Genomic DNA, 21,137 nt, shown 5'->3' on the forward strand with positions numbered 1-21,137 from the left:
GTTTCTTGCACAACGTGTGCTGCGCTCTTTCATTAATTTTAAGCTAAATACCTGACACTGAATATATATATATATATATATATATATATATATATATATATATATATATATATATATATATATATATATATATATGAATAATATGAACAGGGACATAACTAGACCTTTTACATGGTTTGACCAAATGACTACCGGGGAGAAATCCTAAAATGGGGTGAAATAATAATCCACATCCACAGACAATATTTGCGTATCTGACTGCTGACTGTGTACAGGATGAGTAGGATCTCCAGCAGCCATTTGTCTAGAAAACTACAAATAATAATAGCTAACGTAACATTCGACTACTATCTTACAAAGTAAGCTAGCATAACTAGTGGCTAATAACGTTCAGTTGTGGCAGAGATGACATTATTATCATTTACACTATGAAATAAAGAAACTTTTTTAGAGATATTCTGTTTTTATTCCAACTAAACTATCACTATGGGATAACACTGTGATCGTTTATATCATATGACATTGACACATATACTACTACTACTACTACTACTACTACTACTACTACTACTACTAATTATTATTATTATTATTATTATTATTATTATTATTATTATTATTATTATTAGTAGTAGTAGTAGTAGTAGTAGTAGTATTCTAATGCATTACTCTTTATGTATGCCCATGAATATTAGTATAAAAGTACACAAATGTGGAAAATAATTCAGATTAAGTTCAGGTAATATTTGTGGGCTAATTTGTGACACAGTATCTGTTACAGCTGTCATGGTTTTGTTTTCATGTGTCATGAAACATTAAGCAACAAATTATATGATTTGTGAAGAAAATACACAAAAACGCTGTCAGGTGCTGTGATCTTAAAGTGTTAAGTGAAGCCTGTATTTCCAACATGGCCGTGTTTAACACAGCAGCGGAAACCGGAAAAGAGCGACGCACTGGCTTTCGTACTTGACTACATTTCCCATCATCCCCAGCGTGTCGCCAGTATGAGGTCAGTAGTCCGCGTGAGCCTCATTCAGCTGAGCGCTGCAAAGACAGTGTGAATGGCTGGGGTTTGTGCTTTTCAGTTTTTTTAATCATAAATGCATGGCGTGTTCGTATGATGTGTATGTGTGGGATTAATTGCATGCGCGGTTAAAGGAATAACGCACAGTGTGTGAGTCTGAAAGCCGCACGCTGATGAAGGTGCTGTCTGTCTGAGACACTTCAATCCGCAGTCATACATTTTCGTTTAGACTAATGGTCATGTGATAGCGGTGTTTTACACGCGATTGCGGTCGATTCCTAAAGCCTATTTCTGTTTACTGCGTAGTGAGACCATGCAAAGACTTTAGGTAACGTGATTTGCTCTGATTTCTGCTCTTATTTGTCGTGTTTCCAGACGCCAAGTGGTGGAATGCATCGGAATTGCGGGGGTGTTTTTGTTTTCCTTCCCATTAAGTTATTGTGAATGCAGATAGAAAAAGAGGGGGAGAGGGGGGGGGGGGGGGCTAATTTACTAAAACTAAATAATTTCCAGTGATGCATTCATTGAATAATAATAATAATAATACCAATAAGCATAATAATAATAATAGTAATAATAATAATAATAAGCATAATAATAATAACTTATTGCGTTTTGTCTACTTCATACAGGAGGCAGAAGATGGAAACCGTGAAAAAATGGAATAATGATTTCATTGCACTTAACCAGCTGGATACGAAAATCCACTCCAAACAACATGGTAAGACAGTTTTGATTGTTCAGGACACAGAGATCTGATCAGGGATGAGATTCCCCAAAGCATTGCAGCAGAAAGATCAAGACAAAGACTGAACACTTGAAATTCAGTTTATGAGGTTTTTAGGAAATGACAGCTCCCCAGTTCAATTTAGAGCGTGGCTTAGTGTCTGTGGAGTTCCACATGCTCCCTGTGTGGGTGACATCTGGGTTCTCCGGTTTCCTCCCACATCCTGAAACATTGGTGCAGTAGCTACATTAAATTATACTATAAGTTTATATAAGTGTGAATGTTTAGTTTTTGTATTATGTGCAATGTACCGGTGTTGACACCAGATCCACGGAAGTATGAATGAATAAATGATGTTCTTACCTGAGGTCAGGTCCTTCTTTGGATAAAGACCAAATAAATGTAATTTAAGAGGTTTGTTTGGTCATCTTGATTGATGGATGTTTTAGATTATTTGCAGGTGTTTTTCAAGTGTAATATTTTGTTCTTTTAGGGGAGATGTTTTTATTTTCCTGAAATTAATGAAACTAGTAAAAGTTTGTAGATTTCATGTTCTTATATCTAGATCAGGTTTTTAGATAATTTCTGAATTTGGAATCATTTGCTTCACATGAAACTGCTGAAAGTGTGGGGAAGTTTTCATTGTTGATCTTTATGATGGGACCCTTCAGAAGTCTCACTCCAACTCCAAACATTTTATCCATTAGGGTTTTACGTGGGTATTTAAAAAAAAAACACTTAACCATTTGAGTCACCAGTATTTTTTCTTTCTTTCTTGTTGATTGTAAGGAAAAGACAGAAACAAAGCTTGTGAGACAAAGATATAACTGATTTCCAATGATATTCAGTGTATTCAACTCCATCGGCAATGCACACAGAACATTCTCTCTGCTCAGTGATGCTGTTTCATTTATACACAGGGAATAATGGTTTAGTAAATAAATCCTGCAAAGCTGTTCTTCCCATCAGCTTTTCATAAACATACATTGCCATGTTAATGAGATTATGTAAGACTACGAAGCTATTACAGAAAGGTTACAGGCTGAAATATTGAGCTGAGTTTCAATAAGGCTTTTGTTGCATTTAATATTTCTGTTTGTCAAACACAAACATGTGTTTTTTCACAGCCAGGGTAAAATTTTAATTGAACTGGGAAATGGTGCTTGATGATGGCACAATAATGAAGTTGCTCTTCTCTCCTAACAATTATCCAAATATTATTTCTTACGTCTTACTGGAATTCCAGTGTTAAACTAAGACAGAAAGCAAATTGCTTACTTTTTCATGTAAACTCACTAAATTGTGATAACATTGCACACTTTTATTGCCATTGTTGTAACCAGTGTTTTTTCTGTCTGCTGTTTGAGCCATTTCTTGTTTTTGTATGGCCAGTAATAATTTGTGAGTGAGAATTGTAATGTGGAGCTATTACAGTCGATAAACTAGCTGAATGCTGTGGTATCTCATTGTTTAATACTCTTCCTCTGTTTTAAGGCATGATTGCAGATCTTGAGTGTATTCAGAAGGTTCTTGGCAATCATTTACAGCTCCAGCCCATTTCTCGTTCAGCATGTGCTGTTGGTAAGGATCTATAGCTGCGCTGATCATTTTACATCCTGAATGAAATGAATATTTGCTCCATCTGCAGTCTGTGTTGTGTGTTGCTGAGAAACTCTGTATGTTCTTAATTTGTGGGATGTGGTAGCTCAGTGGTTAAGGTGGTGTTTGACTACTGATCGGAAGGTCATTGGTTCGAATCCCAGGGTCCACTAAGTTGCCACTGCAGGGCCCCTGAGCAAGGCCCTTAACCCTCAATTGCTCAGGTGTATAAACTGAAATAAAAAATGTAAGTCACTCTGGATAAGAGCGTCTGCTAAATGCTGTAAATGTAAATGTAATTTTATTTGGTGGCTCATTTTCTTCCTCGCACATGCAGTGGTGAAAGATCTTAGCGATAGTTTTCTCAATTTTTCATCCGTAATCCTGTTTCACTTGTCTGATAAAACTGTTTTGAAGAATTCCCAGTGGCATCCAGTCAAATTGCTGGAATGTTTTTTTGTAACTAGATTTCGTGACTTTGCTGTTTTTACAAGCTGATCCACAATACAGCTGTACTCAAAGATTCATTGTGCTGGCAGTGCTATTGAAATGACACACTTATCACATGTGCTTGTTGTCAATCAGCTGAACAATAACGTGTTTAAGCAGCAGACTGAAGTGAGCTTTGTGGGAGTTTTAATGCCTGTGTCATGTTGCTGTTAAAAAATCAAAAAAGACCCTTCAGCTACTTTAATAAGCGTCTTTCTAGATTCAGGCCCATGCACACAGTTTTCCACAGTGAAAAGTGCCACATAATCAGAGAGAGAGATATTGAGACTATGTTTGCTCCCTGGTTTATTAACAAAAGGCAACACCAAACCTTCATTGTAGTGCTATGCATTTTAATTTTAGTATTGTTGTCATCTTTTTTGTGTTTTCTCACTTCCAAGCACCTCGATTTCTTCTCTATTATGTCATTTCTGTGGTTTCAAACTTCCCTTATAATAACTTAGTGTTATTAATGTTTTGTTTCTGTCCTGTCAGGCTCCTGTCCAGATCTAATGATGAGTAGGAACGAGCAGCGTGAGTTACGGCCGGCCCCGGTGGCTTTGACCCCACAGCTGCCCCCCAGAACTCACCGGCCGCTCTGTCTGTCAGTTTCCTCAGACAGCAATGGTCGCTTCAAAGCTCTGGAGACACAGGAATGGAAGAACAACCTCAAAGCTCAGGTGTGGAAAGCAGGACAGTCTACATTTGTCTACATGCTAATAGTAATGGATAAATCAGAAAACAATTAGCTAGTCCAGCAGATGTGTGAAAACTCTACCTTGCTGCCCAGTCCCATGTATTGTTTGCTCGGAAACCTAAATCACATTGATTCATAAAAATGTTTTGATATATTGTAATTAAATATAGTGAGCTAGTTAGCTAGTTGAGTTCACAAATACAGATTAATGTATATCTAATATATAAATTCCTGCTTATGGCAGACAACTGATTCGATAGCAGAATATATATCAACATTTTATTTATAACTTATTGGTTATTGTTTCTTTTTTCATCCAGTAAATGTGTAAATCATATACTGTGAAAATTTCTATTGTTTCTTTGCCTGCATCATATAAACTATAGATCATTGGCTTTACATGTGACTTTTGTGTGAGTCAATCGGTTATATTGTTTTGGTTGATGTTCTGTGCAGATGGAGCAGGCCCACAGTGCTGGTGCAGCCAGCAGCACGGGTTCTCTAGAGCGAGCCTCCCTTTTCTGTGCCTCTGGCTCCACCACTGCCTCCAGCTCAGGCCTCTCAAGTCCTGTTGAGCTTCTCGGCAAAAGCAAGTCCTCTAGCCGCTTCTCGCTCTTCTCACCACCATGGAACAGCAGCTCAGAGTCTGATTCAAACCCTCCATCGCGCTCCGGCTCCAAGAAACTGCGGCGCAGAGCCGGACCAGGGTGTGTTAAGACTAGCCCGGAGACCCCTGAACCCAAACCTAGTGGCCCGGAACACTTCCACTACTCTGAACCAGTAATCTCCAAAGTAACAGACTACATCTACATTGGGAACGTTAATGCAGCGTATAGTGGGCGCATGCTGTGCCGGAACAACATTGATAGCATAATCGACATGAGCAGCCTGCCAGGCGAGACATGCCTCAACCTGATCCCTTGCACATGCTCGAGAGGCACAAAGCACAGCTGGTCACGCCTGAAGGTGCACATGGAGGAGCCGAGAGAGCTGGGTGATGATGGTGCAGAGCTGCACCAGCGTTGCTTTGATGCCATCAATGAGTGCATCGATGCTTCAGCAGGAAAGAGGAAGCGAGTGCTGGTTCACTGCCGCGATGGCTTCTCGCTTGCTCCTACATGCATCATCCAGTACCTCATGATCAAGCACAACATGAGGCTGATCGCTGCGTATGAGCTGCTCAGGGCCAAGCACCCGGTTAACATCCGTGAGTGCCACCAGAATGCTTTAGTGACTCTGGAGAGGACACTTCGACCTGGTGGAAACACTGACCCTGAGTGCTTCAAACAGGCCATCTCACGCAAGCTAGCTTGGACCTAAACATACCATTATGCGTTTCATTTCAGCCTCATGCTGATTTATAGGGGACACTTTTAGGATTGGCAGCTTGGGCATAATTACTGATCCTAGTGATTAGACACTGGCTATTCAAATAAGATTCGTTCATTCAAAAAAAAAAAAAACAACAAAAAAAAAACCAACCTTCTTCCAGACTATATCTGAGATAAGAAAACAAGATCAAGTACTGTATAGCTGCTAAACAGGAGAGCCGGAGTGAAAATGTCTGCTCAAGTGTTAAAAAAGACTCTGGTGCTGAAGTCTTGTGTATATGAGGGTTGCAGCCATAGTGTTGTAATATTTTTCTTTCAGGGCACCATGACGGGAAATCTCAGGAGACCTAGTGATGTCAAATCATGTCTACTGAATGGGGAGTGTAATGATTCTCCAAAATGGACTACCTTTGAACAGTGGATAAGCATCAGTCTTGTGCCATGTTTCCCAACTCAATCCTCAAGACCCTCCAGACTCTCCAACTTCAGGCTTTCTCTTAGCTAGCAACAAACACAAACCAAGCCATGCAGCACAGCTGCGTTGGGAGAGAGCAACAAAGTGAACAGTCTGGGAGGTTTGGGAGACACTGATCTAGCATCAAGTCTTTAACTGATGCTGTTGTAAAAATGAGCCAACATTGAATCTGGACCATTTTGGTAAACCATGCATTTTTCAGAGGCGGTGGACATAATTAATTTTCCTCCATGAGGAATCTGGTCATGTGATTATCACCATCTTTTCAAGTTTGAGTGCAAAAGTTTGCATAACCTTGGCACAAAGTAAAGAAAGACATTTACATCTACAAAGGTAGTTTTAACATTTTTTTTCCTGCAGTATCACTAGTAACAAAAAAGATATTAACATTGATCCCAAGTCTAAGTATTAGTTCTAAATTAAAATATTCTCTAATAAGCCGTTCACCTTTCCAAAATATTCGCAGATTTTGGATCGGTTTATTTGTAATATTCCTGTCCCTTACTAGTCATGCCAGGGTGGGCATGTTGCTTTGACCTTTTTTATTATTATGATACCACTAAGCAGAACAGATTAAAAGGTTTTTTGCTTTTGGTTCTTATCAATTTCAAATATACCCTTTTTCACCCCAAAACAATTCAAGATGCAAACTGTTGTACTCACGTAGAGCTTTGTGCTTGGAAAGTGAGATATCTTGTGTCTGGTACCAAATAGTGTATATTTCTGGGGTTGTCACCATTAGTAGTATGGATTTTGACTGACTTGTGAAGCAGTGAAGTACTGCAAAGACTTTTTTTTATTGCACTAACTAGACATTGTAAAGAAACTGCACAGCTGAAATGTTTAACTGACATGCCACTTCTTTTGGTTATTCATTGCTCAGCACAGATAGACTTTACTATTTTTAGATGAATATGATGCACATGCTTCCTGTGTACTGATTATTAATTGATGCTAGATTAATCTGTTGTGTTTCAGTTCACCATGTAGGAAGTTCTAATCAACCTCTTGTGTAGTATTGCTTATGCTTGTGTACAGTAATTCTATTCAGTTTTAATATTTTAGTGAGCAGTGTGCTGAGGTGGTGCATTTCTGAGTTTTTGGTGCCTTTGAACTCGTCCTGCGTGATTGTATTGTGAGACTCGCACTATGTATGCAGTTGTCAGGCACTGACAATGTTTTTATACTCTGGAATATTCTGTATAATGGCTAATCCTTGTCCTGCTGCCAGTCCTGCATTGTGTTGTACAGCAGGACACAGCTCAGTTCAGTAATGTGAAGGTTTTGTTGCAGTGATCATTCTGTGAGCGGTGCCAGTGTTTTCAACCCTCGTGGCGATAACTAGTGCAACTCTGTCTGACTGATCGTAAATTCTCTCCACTGCTATGCTCCTTTCCTAAAACATTATCCACAGTCCAATCCTCTATGGCCTAACTACAGTGCTTTTCTTTTGCTGTTTATTTCTAACAGTTTGAATTGATCTCAGGTGAACTTCATCGACCTAAATTATAATGTTCTCTGTTTAAACTAGAAAACGGAACAATGTTTGCAATGTATTTTCTGTATCATGTTTTTAAAGTCTTATGCATTTGTATATGTAGATATTAAAGAAAACATTCAGTTCATTTTTGACCCGAGGCCATAATTTGAAGTGTATTATCAGAACAAGCTCAATCAATACATTGAATTAAATTAACTTCTAAAAAGTCAAAGTAAAGAGCAAAAAAAAAAAAAACATTTTATAATATTGGCAACTGTGTTTAATAGTTTTCATTACTAACAACTATAAGCTGATCCAACACATTTATTTGCCAATGATCTTGTCATCCTCTTAGCAGATAATTTTGGATTATTTAATGTAGTGTTGTTTCTGTGACTGGGTTTCCTCTGGAATTTCCAGTTTCCTTCCACGACCGGAAAACATGCTGGTAGATTGGCTTCGCTACATTCAATTTGCCCATAGGTGTAAAAAGCCTAGTGTTCCTGGGAAAGACTACATATCCACCAGCACCCTGTAACAGATAAAGCATATACTGAAACTGAATTATTACAACTACACACCAGTGAAAACTTTTTTTGCAACATTAAATTAGCTGAAAGTTCTAGAAACGCATTGAATCATCTGATAATGCTTATAATAGTTTTACAATAGGAAAATATGGCTAAGGATATCGGTGGTAGCGTAGTGGGTAAGTTGTAGGACTAACAACCAACAACAAGGTTGTGAGCTCGAATCCCACCAAGCTGCCTCTGCTGGATGAGGGTGCATACTAAATGCTGTAAACTTAAAGTAAGTAATTGTAAATTGACCCTTATTTTATGGCTCTGTTATGCCGTGTTGGAGGCATTATGTGACCTGGGTGTCTGTTGATCCATCTGAGAATCTTGTTATGATATGACAAGAACGAGCGGTTGACTTTGTAGGATTAGTTTGGAATTATCACTTTAACCAGCAGATGAGATTTTGAAGCTGATCCAAACAGAGTCGAGGTCACAGCAAAATTAAATACCTGAAATTGTTTTTCTTCAATAACTGTTTGAGGTATATTTTGAATATCTGTTTGAATATTTAAGGATTACAATTTAACAGCAAGAAAAACAAGACTTGTCGCTTGCCACTTTCATAGACCGCTAATTATTTCTCTTTGTCAATTTTTTATTTACTTACTTACGTGCCATAACTTTTGCAACAACATATTGCATTAACTTTTTTTTCCAGGATTTCATTTACATTATCTGCAGTCACCCAGACTTAGCTTTCACTGTTATGCAGATGAAATGTAACGCTAGTTGTAATTTAGTTCTGCCACTTGCTTATTTATAAGCTTCGACACATGATATTAAGCACTGTATGCATATTAATTACTTTAAACTTAACACATAAAACAGGTGGTTTCCAAAGCTTCACTGGTGAAACTTTTCGACCTCTATGTCGACAATGACTTTTGTTACAAAATTATATCATCTTTGATTCGTTGCGTCACTCAAACATCAGTTCCAACAAAATTCCCACATGCATTAAAGGTTCTGTTCATATTTCACCCTCTCACTTTAATTTCCCTTGTCCCCAGTTTCCCTACCCCTTTCTTTGCCCGCTAAGAGGTTTCCTCGCTGAACTATTAGACCCATTCCATATACTGTACATATAGCTACATGGAAGAAACTTTGTTGTGTAAAATGAAATTTAAAAATTCAACAAAGAATAGACTTAAGATTTCTTTCTGTAACAAAAAACGGTTCTTCTGTTGCATCAATCTAAACAAACTTTTCTGCTGCTAGTATTATTTTTAAGAATGTATGTGGTTTTTTAGGAATATCATGTTGTTCCTTCATGTATGGCTGGTGTTGTGGTTTTGACACTTAAAACTTGGAATTCACTTCTGCAGTGACTTGCACAATTTGTTCCCCATTTTAAATTATAGCTGAAACTAGTATAGTTAACAGTGCTATCCCTCTGTCACCAATTACTTAGCAGTTGCTCTCTATACACTGCCTCTTTTTATCTCAACTCTGATCGTGTGTTTGTCACTGGATGTTACTGTACATTGTAAAGTTGCTGCGACTGAAATTATTTAAAATCATTGTTCAAATTACAGTGGTAATCAAAGTACTCTTACATCTAGACATGAGCAGTTCATCGTTATATTCTTGACTGAGCTACATAGCTCACTTTAAACACAATCTGTTCAGAATTGTCCTTCAACAGTTTGAACCCCCAACAATTTCCTCTCACACGCACACATGTTCATGTGTGTGTATGTGAATGTGCCCTTATGTTCATCCTGGCTGTGTGAGTGTGTGAGAGAGAGAGAGTGTGTGTGTGTGTGTGTGTGTGCGTGGGTCTTGATAGTAATTCTCTGGCTCCATTCCTTTAATGTTCTGCAGAACTCTTGCTGAGTATGTCTCTCTGACTCTGTTCTTCCAATTAGTGAGATAACGACAACTAGCAAATCTCTTTTCCACAGCCACTTAACACAGATGGGACATTGAGACATCTAACTAAGAACAAAGAGCTCATGGAAATCAAAGGAGCACTAAATTTTGACATGTTTGGTAAATTTGTGTTTGTTGTCTGTTTCCTTTTCCACATGCCGCTGGGTTTTTATATACCATTCCATCACATGTGCTCGTATCACTTATTCCTACAGTTGCGTTGTTTTATGAAGGAGTCACTTGAGCCCTTTATGTCCATGTTTAATCCTGCATCGTTCCAAATGCAGCTCACGTCTTCCTTTATGGCCATCTGAATATCTTTCATGAAGAAACCTCTACCAGCTCCAGTTGGCAGATCCTGTTGGCCCCCCCACCCCGGCCTCTGATAATGGGGGTATAGTTTATATGAATAATTAAAAATAAGGATCACTATCTTGAAAGAAGGGTTATTTATATTATTGGAAATGCAGGGAGGAGTTGGAGGTTTCCATCTAATGTTTCAGGTGCTTGCTAGCCCATTGGCTTCTGAGTGAAACTACTTCCATAAAGAGGAAGATGGGATTTCCTTCACCATCAGGGAATCCAATATAAACCTTCAGATAATGCCAGCTTTTTGCAGCAGTCACAGTTGTCCGGCAACTCTGTCGGCTGTGAGCTCTTCTTCACCTTCTTCCTCTCGTAGGTGAGCGCTTGCGTTCTGTCACTTGCTCTGTGGTGTGCTGCAGCTGTTATTTCAGTATTTGTGCTGCATTCGCAATTTTGGATTAGCACTGTAGCTGTTCGGACGGTGCTGTCTGACATGGTTTTGCTGATCTGGAGAGTATTCACTGGTTTTGCAGTAAATCACATTTCACAGTGCCGTTCTTCAGTTTATTATTGTGCTTCAGACCGATATATTAATTTATGAATTTATGATAATTTAATAATTGTATATACATTTATAAAGCTATAGATGCCCATTTTAGATGATTGTGTATGCATTTGGAGAGAAGCTTTTCTGTAACTCTCATAACTCATGCAAGTTAGGCAGAACTAGGTTCAGTTAGCTAGTTCACAAATTATCTAGTTAAGTAGCTTATATATTAATTTACATATCTGCAGGATGATAAATTGTGTGTTGAGCTGTGCTATAGAAACAACATTCCTCAAGTTTCTGATCTCAAGAAAGTGATATGGCTGTGTTTATTTTGTTGCATCGCCAAATGCTACACATGTAAATATGAGGCTTCAGATGGCATTTGTGATGTGCATGCAATGTGATGGATACTGGATAGCTTGAAGCAGATGTGTATTTAAAGAGCTTTGTATGAGTGAAAAAGATGATCATGGGAGATTAACTCACATTATCGACATCTGTGGTGGCTGGCTTTGTAGGCGAGGCGATGATGTGTATCATTTGAAATAATAACTGAAGAAAATACCACCCATTTTCTATTGCTGTTTATGCTTTAGTTACTAGATTTGTTGGTTGATGAGTTGTTTTCAACATCAGAATGACTTTCTTGTCCTTAAATATAGTAAACGCTCTTGATAAGCTGCATGAAATGTAAATGCTTTTTTGTCACCAGTTTGTGCTATGCTGGAAAAGCTTACACAGCCTTATTGTATAAATCCTAAGCTGCTTTATAAACCACAGGCACTAATGTCTTGGTCATCTTAGCCATCTCAGGACATTTCTAGAAGGCCAGGTGGACTCTGAAGTGGTATTAGGTTTTTTGACAATCATCCAAAAAAGCAAGCCTTTCATGCCAGTGATGTGAAGAACCTCACACTCACCCAAATATAGCACCTTAAACTGATTTCCACACTACATGCCAAAATAAGGATTCCAAAGACTTGTGTTCGGATTAAGTTTAAAACTGAGTATTATTAAAAAAAAATTTAATGTTGAAAAATTAATTTTAAAATTGAAAAGATGAATTAAATTTTATTAAATTTAAAAAGATGTTGATGCCATTATTGTTGTTATTATTATTATTATTATTATTATTATTATTATTATTATTATTATTATTATTTTATTTATTTAGTTTTTTTATGGAAGCATTCTGGAACATCACTGAGATGTTTACTGGCATGAATACAGAGTACAATGCCATTCTGATTTGTGTGTTTTTGCTGCACAGAATTTAACAATAAATAAGATATGCCAGTATCGTATTTATCGTATTTAGAAGGTTCCGTATAAAGCAGTGGCACCTTCATAAATAGCAATGGATAGTTTGTGTATATAGTAAGTATGATTGTACATGCTAGAATTAAAATCATAGCAGATGAATATAACAAGTGACTGCTAAAGTCTCAAGTATCTGCAAATGAAGTGTGAAAATGCTGAGCAGAGTTTTGCAGTTCAGTGTTAATATGTGTAATCGGTATAGTTTACTCTCTCATCCTTAAAATGACTTTACTTTTAGAGCATATTTGACCACAAGAAAAGTCTTTATTTTTTGTTTTCTTTTAGAACAGTTCCATTAAATCTTGTAGTGAATTTTCCTCCCAGATTCATTAATAGCTCTTCACTTTAATTAAAAATATACTAAACTGTATAATTGATTGTTCCTGTTGAAGGACCCTCAAGGGTTTTTAAATGACTACATTACTAATTATTTTTCAACCTAGTACAAGTAATAGTACATATTATGATATCTCTTTTTTCCCCCAAGGGTCACTTTTTTATTTTTTTAAATTTCCAATATTTAAATTTTATTTTAATTATGCTATGCTTGTTTTAATGAATATTGTTAGTATTGTAAACATAAATTAATAAATAAAAAAATTACCTTCCATTTGTACTACAGGGTGTAAAAAAAAAATCCAGCCAAAATGTCAGAGTAAGTACCATGGAATCTTTTTATCATTTATCATCATCTAGGTATATTGTAAGCCATGTATTTGTGAAATAAACTAGTGGAAGTACTATACTGAAGTTTAAGATATGTATCATGACTCTAAACAATTTCACTATTCTTATCCATATTCTTAAGGAAAAAGATGTCTTCGAGTCGCAAGCATAATCTGAAGGTATGTTATAAATGATTGTCTTTCCTGTGTATTCATTCATTTATTTGGACATTTATTACAATCTAGAATTTTGTTGTGAGGAAGGAATGCAATGAAACTGATTAACTCTGTGCTTCAGAGCTTAATGCTCTCAATCGCTAAAGGTTTGCTTGAGGTTGAAGCAAAGGAAAGAGAAGAGGAGAGGAAAAGGCACATGGCAGAAACGTGCCCTTCTTTATCTTTGCCAAGTGGCTTACAAGCACTTCAGGTAAGTACATCCTGCAAGGATTTAGGCCTTTTTTTCTCCTAAGATATGTATAATTAATTTATGCCAGATATTTAAAAAAAATAAAAATATCTATATACGTATATCTACAGTATATATCTCAAAACTAATGGCATGCTGTAATGCCTGTGGGTTATTTACAGGACCTGTGCAAAGAACTTCACCATAAGATTGATGTGATTGATGAAGAGAGATATGATCTGGAGAGTAAAGTGAACAAAAGTTCTAAGGAGGTACAGTTTAGACCTCACATGAGACAAGAGTGCCTCAATAAACAACATTTATAATTATGGTTGGTTGTGTGACTATTCTTGTGCATCACTCAAGATTGAGGACATGAAGATTAAAGTTCAGGACCTGAAGGGCAAGTTTAAGAAGCCAGCTTTGAGGAAGGTGCGCATGTCTGCTGATCAGATGCTTCAGGCTCTGCTCGGCTCCAAACACAAGGTATCTCTGGACCTGAGAGCAAACCTTAAACAAGTGAAGAAGGAGGTCAAGGAGGAGGTGGGGCTCAATATTTTTGTTTGTTTATTTTTTTTTATACTAACAACATTAAAAACTAAAACATTAGTTTATTAAAACATAGTCCTCTCTCTCTCTCTCTCTCTCTCTCTCTCTCTCTCTCTCTCTCTCTCTCTCTCTCTCTCTCTCTCTCTCTCTCTTTGTTTCAATATCATTTAACATTATAGGGATATAAAAGTATTACTAATGTATAATAGAAATGTTTAATGAACACTTAAATATACTAATGTTTCTGTTTGAATCACAGGATAAGGAACTACGTGATGTCGGTGACTGGCGTAAGAACATTGAAGACAAGGCTGGCATGGATGGCAGAAAGAAGATGTTTGAGTCTGAGTCTTAAATCATATGTAGTCTAGTCTTCACTGCTTCTACAGATTTACTGTCGTATGCTGCGCTAGAGGATTGGAAATATGGGCATGTTGGAAATGAGAAAGCTAAACAAGAAAAGTAATATTTTCAAAACAAAAGTTTCAGAATTAAGTTGTACTTTGCCTAGATAAAATGTAACTTCATACTGAATTTGTGTTGGGTAATTAAATTTTCCAATGCATGAATAAACCATTTAAAGTTTACATTTGCCTTCTTGTCTTAATTTATGTAAATCCTAATGAAAGGTCAATAAAATCTGCATTTATTGATTATAATTTTATTATTGTTCTTTTGGCTGCGCTTAGGACTAGTACTGAGAGTTAACCCCCTCAGTGGCTGGGTTAGTTACCTACCTGGGAATCGAACCTGGGCCGGGGTGATAAGAGTTGCTTATCATTTTATTATTTTTTAAAAATATTAAACGAGGTATTTGATAAATCTTTAGTTTTGGGTAAGTTTTGCTATTTCTCAGTCTCCCTTTGGATGATGTAACTGATGTCTGATACCATTTACATAACATTTTAATTAATAATTAGTATTAGTAACAAATTAATACACACAATGATTAAAAAGTTGTCTCTAATATCTAAATCCTCACAATAAATATTTGAAATTTGCATATTAATTACCTATTATCTATTTTGTGTAGTAAAGCTTCAAATTCATAATACAAGGTAAGCAACATAATTTAAAGTAATAGTGTTTTGTGTTGACACTGTGGTTATCCTTTTTTTAATTAACCTGTTTCTCTTGTTTTGCAAGTTAAAGTATGGTTTAAATGATGGAAGATTTCATGACATTCTTCTGTTTACGGTAAGTAATGTTTATATCTTATATTATCTACAGGGTGTCTGACAGGTCAGAAACCACTGCGAGTAAAGCTACATATACTTACTTTTGTATTTATTATTTACAACATACAGTATGTTCACACTTTATGTTCACCCTTGTCCTCCTAGCATTTTCACAGCCATTGTGTTATGTGCTTGTGGATTTTATGGACACTGTAAATTATTTCGAGTGCCATTTCACAATCTCGATGATTTGGATGACATGTTTGACTTCTGTTACCAGTTATAGTATAACCAATTAATCAAAACTATTTTTAAGTTTTTAAAAACTGAACAAGAAATGTCTTTAAATGCTAAAATATCTTTAAAAGCAGCATCATTCTAATTACAGTATCTATAATAATAGAGTATTAGAGGTGTAATCACTATTACAGTATCTATAATAAATGTATTAATATCTACAACTATATATATATAACTATATATATATATATACATACACTGTATATACTGTGTATATATTAAATATTACTTAATATAATAATCTATAATGATTGTAATGTTATTCATTTATTCAATTTATTTGTATAGAGCTTTTAACAGTGCAGCTTTACAGAAATATAGAAACATGAAATAAAAATGTATTCAAATTAAATGTTTAATTAAGCCGCAATTTTTGTTAACTTTTATCTCCAATAAGCAAGCCTGAGGAGAAAGGTGCAAGGAAAAACTCCCTGAGATGATGTATGAAGAAGAAACCTTGATAGAATCCAGGCTCAGATAGGAACCCCTCCTCATTTGGCTGACACTGGACAGTAATAATGTAACTGTAAATAATGTCCTTTCTACAACAGTTGGTAGTCAAATGTAATTATGCAGCCAAGAGAACTAAGAAAAACTATTCATAAAAAAAATTAAACTAATTCATAAAATTAGACTAATCTAATGGTTGTTTCTTAATTGTCAGACTAAGAAAAAGCTCTGCCCCCCCCCCCCCCAGCCTTTTGTACTTGAGGCACTACCTAGTAGCCTGCACATTTTGATCAAAGTAGGCATGACAGATCATAAAAAACAGAAGATCACTCAGGTACTGTGGCACAAGACCATTCAGTGCTTTAGAAGATAGTAATTTTGCATTCTATTAATTTTTATATTATTCTTAATATTAACCTTTTGTTTTATGTTTATGTTCTGTAAAGCTGCTTTGAGACGGTCAATTGTAAAAAGTGCTATACAAATAAACTTGAATTGAATTGAATTAATAGTATTTTATTATCATTGGGAAATTTGACTGCCAATGCAGTGTGGAAAAGATTGGCATGATGTGTTCATATCCTCAGATGCTGCGTTCTGGACTAACTGGAGCTTATTTACAGTATGCTCCTTCTTGAACATGCAGACAGTAAAGCATTACTATAATACAACCTAGGGGTAACAAATCATATTTCTTGTCTTCGCAATATTTCTGAGAAGAAAGAAGTATTTACGTGAGTTTTAAATGATAGACCGGAGTCAATAATCACTTCATGTTTTTTCTACTGCTGAGCAATGAAACAGGAAGACAATCCTGGGTTACTCTGTAATAAGAAAGCTTACTTCTGGCTCAATGTACTCCTAGTATGAGCACTTTTGTCTTGTCAAAGTTAAGCAGAAGGAAGTTAAGTTAATAGGTTCAGTCATAACAAGCTGGTGTCTGTCATCTGACTTAGCTGAAGCATATAGCTGTGTGTCATCAGCATAATGGTGGAAGCTGATAGGATGTTTACATTTATAATTGCACCAAGGGGTAGAATATATAAGGAGAAGAGCAGTGAGTCGAAAACAGAACTTTGTGGAACACTGAACATAACCTTAGCATGCTTAGAGAAGTCACCATCTTGATCTTTGTACTGATAATGATCAGTCAAATAAGACCTGAGCCAGGAGAGGGCTGTTCCCTTAATGCCAACAACAATTTCTAGCCCATCAACTACAATAGCATGGTCAATGGTGTTATTCGAAACAATTGAAATATCAAAATTATTTGGAGTACTCATGTAAGTTTAGAGTATGCTCACTGCGATGATGGTGATGATCTCGATGATCTCCAAGGCTACATTTAGGGTGGATGTGCTTGAGAAAATTACTAATAAATACAATAATAATCTTGAAAGATGTGTTATTTATATTTAAGAAGCAGGGAAAGAAGCCATAAGTACTGTATTTCATGACCTTGTCAGCCCATTGGTTTGGTTGTAATCCATTTCCATAAAGAGAAAGGCAGGATTTACAGAGCGATCAGAGAATGCAATATATAACTTCTTTGCCTGTCAGCTGCCTGTGTCTTCTCTAGACAGTAGCACTTTACGACCCTCTGTGTTCTCATCTGTCTGTAAGGTAAATGATATCTTGTATCTTATTTCTTCTTATTCTTTGATTTATTTATTTTGCTGTGCTTTCATCCCTTCCATTTTTGTGCAGTCTTGCATCGTTCTTACATCACTTCTACATCATTGTTGTTTTTGCTGCTAGTATATTTGTGCATCTTTACTGCAAATGAACGTTAACATAAATCTTAAGCATAACTTGGGTAATGCTTAATTTATTTTCAAATATACAGAATGAAATTACAGTTAAAATGCATTGAGCTTGGTGAACATGTTTTGTGTGTTTTAGTGAAGAGTGGACAGAGAGAGCCAAGATGCGTGCTTAATATACGAAGTGATGATGTGGCACTTTGAAAGTCTACACCTCCTTTGGCAATAAATTATGAAAATGATACTGCAAACTTTTACTTCTTGTCAACACCCACATTCTAACATGTGTAATAGCCAGTTTACAAAAGTGTCTGTCCAAAAAAAAGTAGTTTGCCTCTAATGCTAAGATAGTATGAGTATGAGTTTAAATGTTTAAAAAATATATGCAATCCATCACCTAATCTACTGTATACACCACTTCAACAGAAGAATTATGTTCTCTAGCCTCTAAAATTTGCCCCTCTGTCTAAAAAAGGACAGGTTTTACATGCCCCGACAACTGTCTTTTCTATCAGCCTTCTAAGCATGTAGTTAAGGAGCATGATGACCATCTGAACAGACTAAAGCCGATAATCAGTCATCGGTTAGACAGTCAGCCTACTCAGTTGCTCCACACCAGATAAATAAAGGCTAAGAATGGAGTCAGTTGTGAAGGAATAAAGGACACTGAGTTATTTCTGACCTCTACTCTAATGTCTTGGACATCTCAAAGATGTTCCATAAGGCCGGGTCTGTCTCTTGGGCACATACAACAGTTGTGGTGTCACATTGCAGAGACCTCAATAAGAAAATATCAGTCAAGGAGGGATTTGAGGCCGCAGAGCCTGCTCACATCTCAGATATAGAATCATGGTTCCGCTCATGTGCCTGTGACACTTTAAAAACACAACTATTGGTAGCTGACTTGGATGAACTTGAACATGAACTTGAACTTGCTCTGCTCTGTAAAGTATGCTTTCCAAGTTCCAGTTCAGATTTTCTCAGTGGTCAAGCTTTCAAAAGTTTCTCTTTAAAGGTCACAAAGCAAAATCAGTTTCTAAAAGACCACTGACATTTTACTTCCAAAAAAAAGTTAAGGCCAAATTCATTACTTAACTGTTGATATTTTCTTAATAATTAGATTCTGCAGAACATTAATTATACCAATATGTCTAACACACCATTGTCCTTACAAGAATACTCTATACGCATACAATGTATGTGCTTATTCTTTGTATTGCTGTCAATAGGGAACAAAGACAAGCAGCCAACATGACTGAGTGAGTAATGTTTTTGAGTCACTCTCTTAGTTAAGAAGCAGTGCTAAAGAACTTAGCATTAAGAGAACCTGATCTCATGAGAAATATGCATGTGCAATATACGTTAATTGTAGTGAATTAAGGACAAGAAAAATGAAAGTTATACCTAATATTTTACTCATACTTTTTGGTATAAATTAGTGTCATTGTGTAATTATAGAAATAAAGAAAAAAAAAATCACACATCTCTGTTTTTGTTCTAGTAAAAAAAAAATGTCCATGAGTCGGAAACACAGCCTGAAGGTACATATCATTGTTTAGATTGGAACAATTTTTCCACTATTGATGTAGCACATATACAGTAATACAGTTACATAAAACTCTTGAGCATGGGCAAATGAAGCAAGAACATATCCTTAGATTGATTGTGTGTCTTATAACTTCTGTCTTCAGAGCTCAATGCTTCAGGTTGCAAAAGACTTGTTAGAAGCTGAAGCTGTAGAGAAAGTGCAAGAGAGGAAGAAGTACATGGAAGAGCATTGTCCTCCTCTTTGTTTACCCAGCAGCAAAGAGGACTTAAAGGTAAATCTCATACCATCTTTTCCACTAGTTATGAACAACTTTGTTATTCAATTAATATAGATATATAGATTCTTCGTTAAATAAAAAAATAAATAAAAAAAATTTACACAAAGGTTCCTTTTATTTACTTTATTTCACACTTTAGTTTTAATTAATACAAGTTGCCAAGGTTCTGTCAAGGACTGTAATGTCCCATTTAACATTCTGTATTATTGTGTTTGGAGTCTGCTTCTGTCCAGATTAAATGATTGTCAATTCAGATTAATAAATATTAAAATATGACTGTGCTTTAATTCAACTTTATATACCACATGCCTCAGGAACTGTGCAGTAAACTACATGAAAATATTATTTTAATTGATGAAGAACGGTACAACCTGGAACGCAAAGCTAAAATGGTTGTGGATGAAGTAAGTTTTCTCATTTTTTTTCTTAAATCAATTAGCAATTATTTTAATGCTCCTTCGGCATAATCAATCTCATGCACACTGATTGTTTCTGTCGGTCAATAGGTTATAGATTTGAACATAAAGGTTGTAGACCTCAAGGGCAAGTTCAAGAAACCTCCTCTGAAGAAAGTGCGGATGTCAGCCGATGCCATGCTTCAGGCTCTGCTCGGCTCCAAACACAAGGTGAACCTGGACCTGAGGGCCAACCTGAAACAAGTGAAGAAGGAAGTCAAGGAGGAGGTGGGGCTTCGATTATGCTATTCAATCATGTGCAGTTCATGTATTTATTATTTCTAGCTGTTCCAGACATGCATTGATTTCAATTATAAGGGTTCATTCTGAAGAATCATCCATGTGTGTATTGATGCTGATCACCACACAGAGAAATGTGCTTCATTAAAAGCAAATGTCTCATGTTTAACAAAACCTGCCTAAAAAAAACAAATTGGCTTCAACTTAACAGCCTGAACATCTTGAAAATGACTTTGATGCACCAGTAGTTATAAATGATACAATCACCTATTCACTTTTCTCCTTAATTTCACAGGATAAGGAACTGCGTGATGTTGGTGACTGGCGTAAGAGCGTTGAGGATAAGGCTGGCATGGGTGGAAGGAAAAAGATGTTTGAGACTGAGTCGTCAAACAACTGACCAAACATTTGTGTCTCAGTGACATAACTAGAGACCAGCTCAAACTTGTATTACTTGTAGTAATGACACTACAGACTCCATAATATATACACTGCTCACAGGTTACCTATCTCATGAGTGATTTTTAAGCAAGTGTCTCTTTCCATCTTTAACCTGTTTTGTGCTTTCACAACAATATCATTGTAAATGCTTGTGAACACGTTTACCAAATAAATTTCAAAAGTTGATAAATTGTCACTTCTGATTTATTTGAATGAAGAATGATTAAATTCTGCTTTCTTGTCAATACTTTCTTTAGGAAGAAATGTAAGTAATTTCTCACTAAGCATGTCTGTTACTTAAAATATGTATTTGAAAAGACAAATATTGCTTACTGAATAGAAGATATTTGTTTAAAAGTATTTTTTCTCACATTCAGATCTAGACCAGATGGCTTTACTTTAGAGGTAAG

The 21,137-nt window shown here is 36.1% G+C and overlaps 3 protein-coding genes across 10 annotated transcripts; all 3 read left to right on the forward strand.

The window, feature by feature from the left end:
• Nucleotides 1-925: 925 nt before the first annotated feature.
• On the forward strand, nt 926-7,970 carry LOC113659886. 7 transcript variants are annotated; one of them, XM_027172947.2, is made up of 5 exons: nt 929-1,012; nt 1,660-1,748; nt 3,249-3,335; nt 4,338-4,522; nt 4,996-7,970. In XM_027172947.2, exons 1-5 carry the CDS (start codon nt 1,008-1,010, stop codon nt 5,857-5,859), a joined length of 1,230 nt encoding a protein of 409 aa, XP_027028748.1. In that variant the 5' UTR covers nt 929-1,007; the 3' UTR covers nt 5,860-7,970. The 7 variants fall into 7 exon arrangements, with proteins under 7 accessions (XP_027028752.1, XP_027028748.1, XP_027028749.1 ...); XM_027172948.2 differs by having other exon boundaries at nt 998-1,073; XM_047819626.1 differs by lacking the exon at nt 929-1,012 and adding an exon at nt 1,097-1,206.
• A 2,869-nt stretch (nt 7,971-10,839) lies between these two features.
• Nucleotides 10,840-14,661, forward strand: LOC113660140 (troponin I, fast skeletal muscle-like). Of its 2 annotated transcripts, none has more exons than XM_027173443.2 (7): nt 10,840-10,960; nt 13,077-13,109; nt 13,263-13,299; nt 13,418-13,546; nt 13,708-13,797; nt 13,892-14,068; nt 14,334-14,661. In XM_027173443.2, exons 2-7 carry the CDS (start codon nt 13,102-13,104, stop codon nt 14,427-14,429), a joined length of 537 nt encoding a protein of 178 aa, XP_027029244.1. In that variant the 5' UTR covers nt 10,840-10,960; nt 13,077-13,101; the 3' UTR covers nt 14,430-14,661. The 2 variants fall into 2 exon arrangements, with proteins under 2 accessions (XP_027029244.1, XP_047675584.1); XM_047819628.1 differs by having other exon boundaries at nt 10,879-10,956.
• Nucleotides 14,662-17,510: 2,849 nt separating this feature from the next.
• On the forward strand, nt 17,511-20,913 carry LOC113659924 (troponin I, fast skeletal muscle-like). Its single transcript, XM_027173013.2, has 7 exons — nt 17,511-17,625; nt 18,995-19,024; nt 19,267-19,306; nt 19,457-19,585; nt 19,906-19,995; nt 20,098-20,274; nt 20,582-20,913. The coding sequence occupies exons 2-7, from the start codon at nt 19,017-19,019 to the stop codon at nt 20,684-20,686; spliced, it is 549 nt and encodes a 182-aa protein (XP_027028814.1). The 5' UTR covers nt 17,511-17,625; nt 18,995-19,016; the 3' UTR covers nt 20,687-20,913.
• The last annotated feature ends 224 nt before the right edge of the window (nt 20,914-21,137 follow it).

This window comes from Tachysurus fulvidraco, chromosome 10, assembly GCF_022655615.1.
Source record: "Tachysurus fulvidraco isolate hzauxx_2018 chromosome 10, HZAU_PFXX_2.0, whole genome shotgun sequence".
Lineage (NCBI taxonomy): Eukaryota > Metazoa > Chordata > Actinopteri > Siluriformes > Bagridae > Tachysurus > Tachysurus fulvidraco.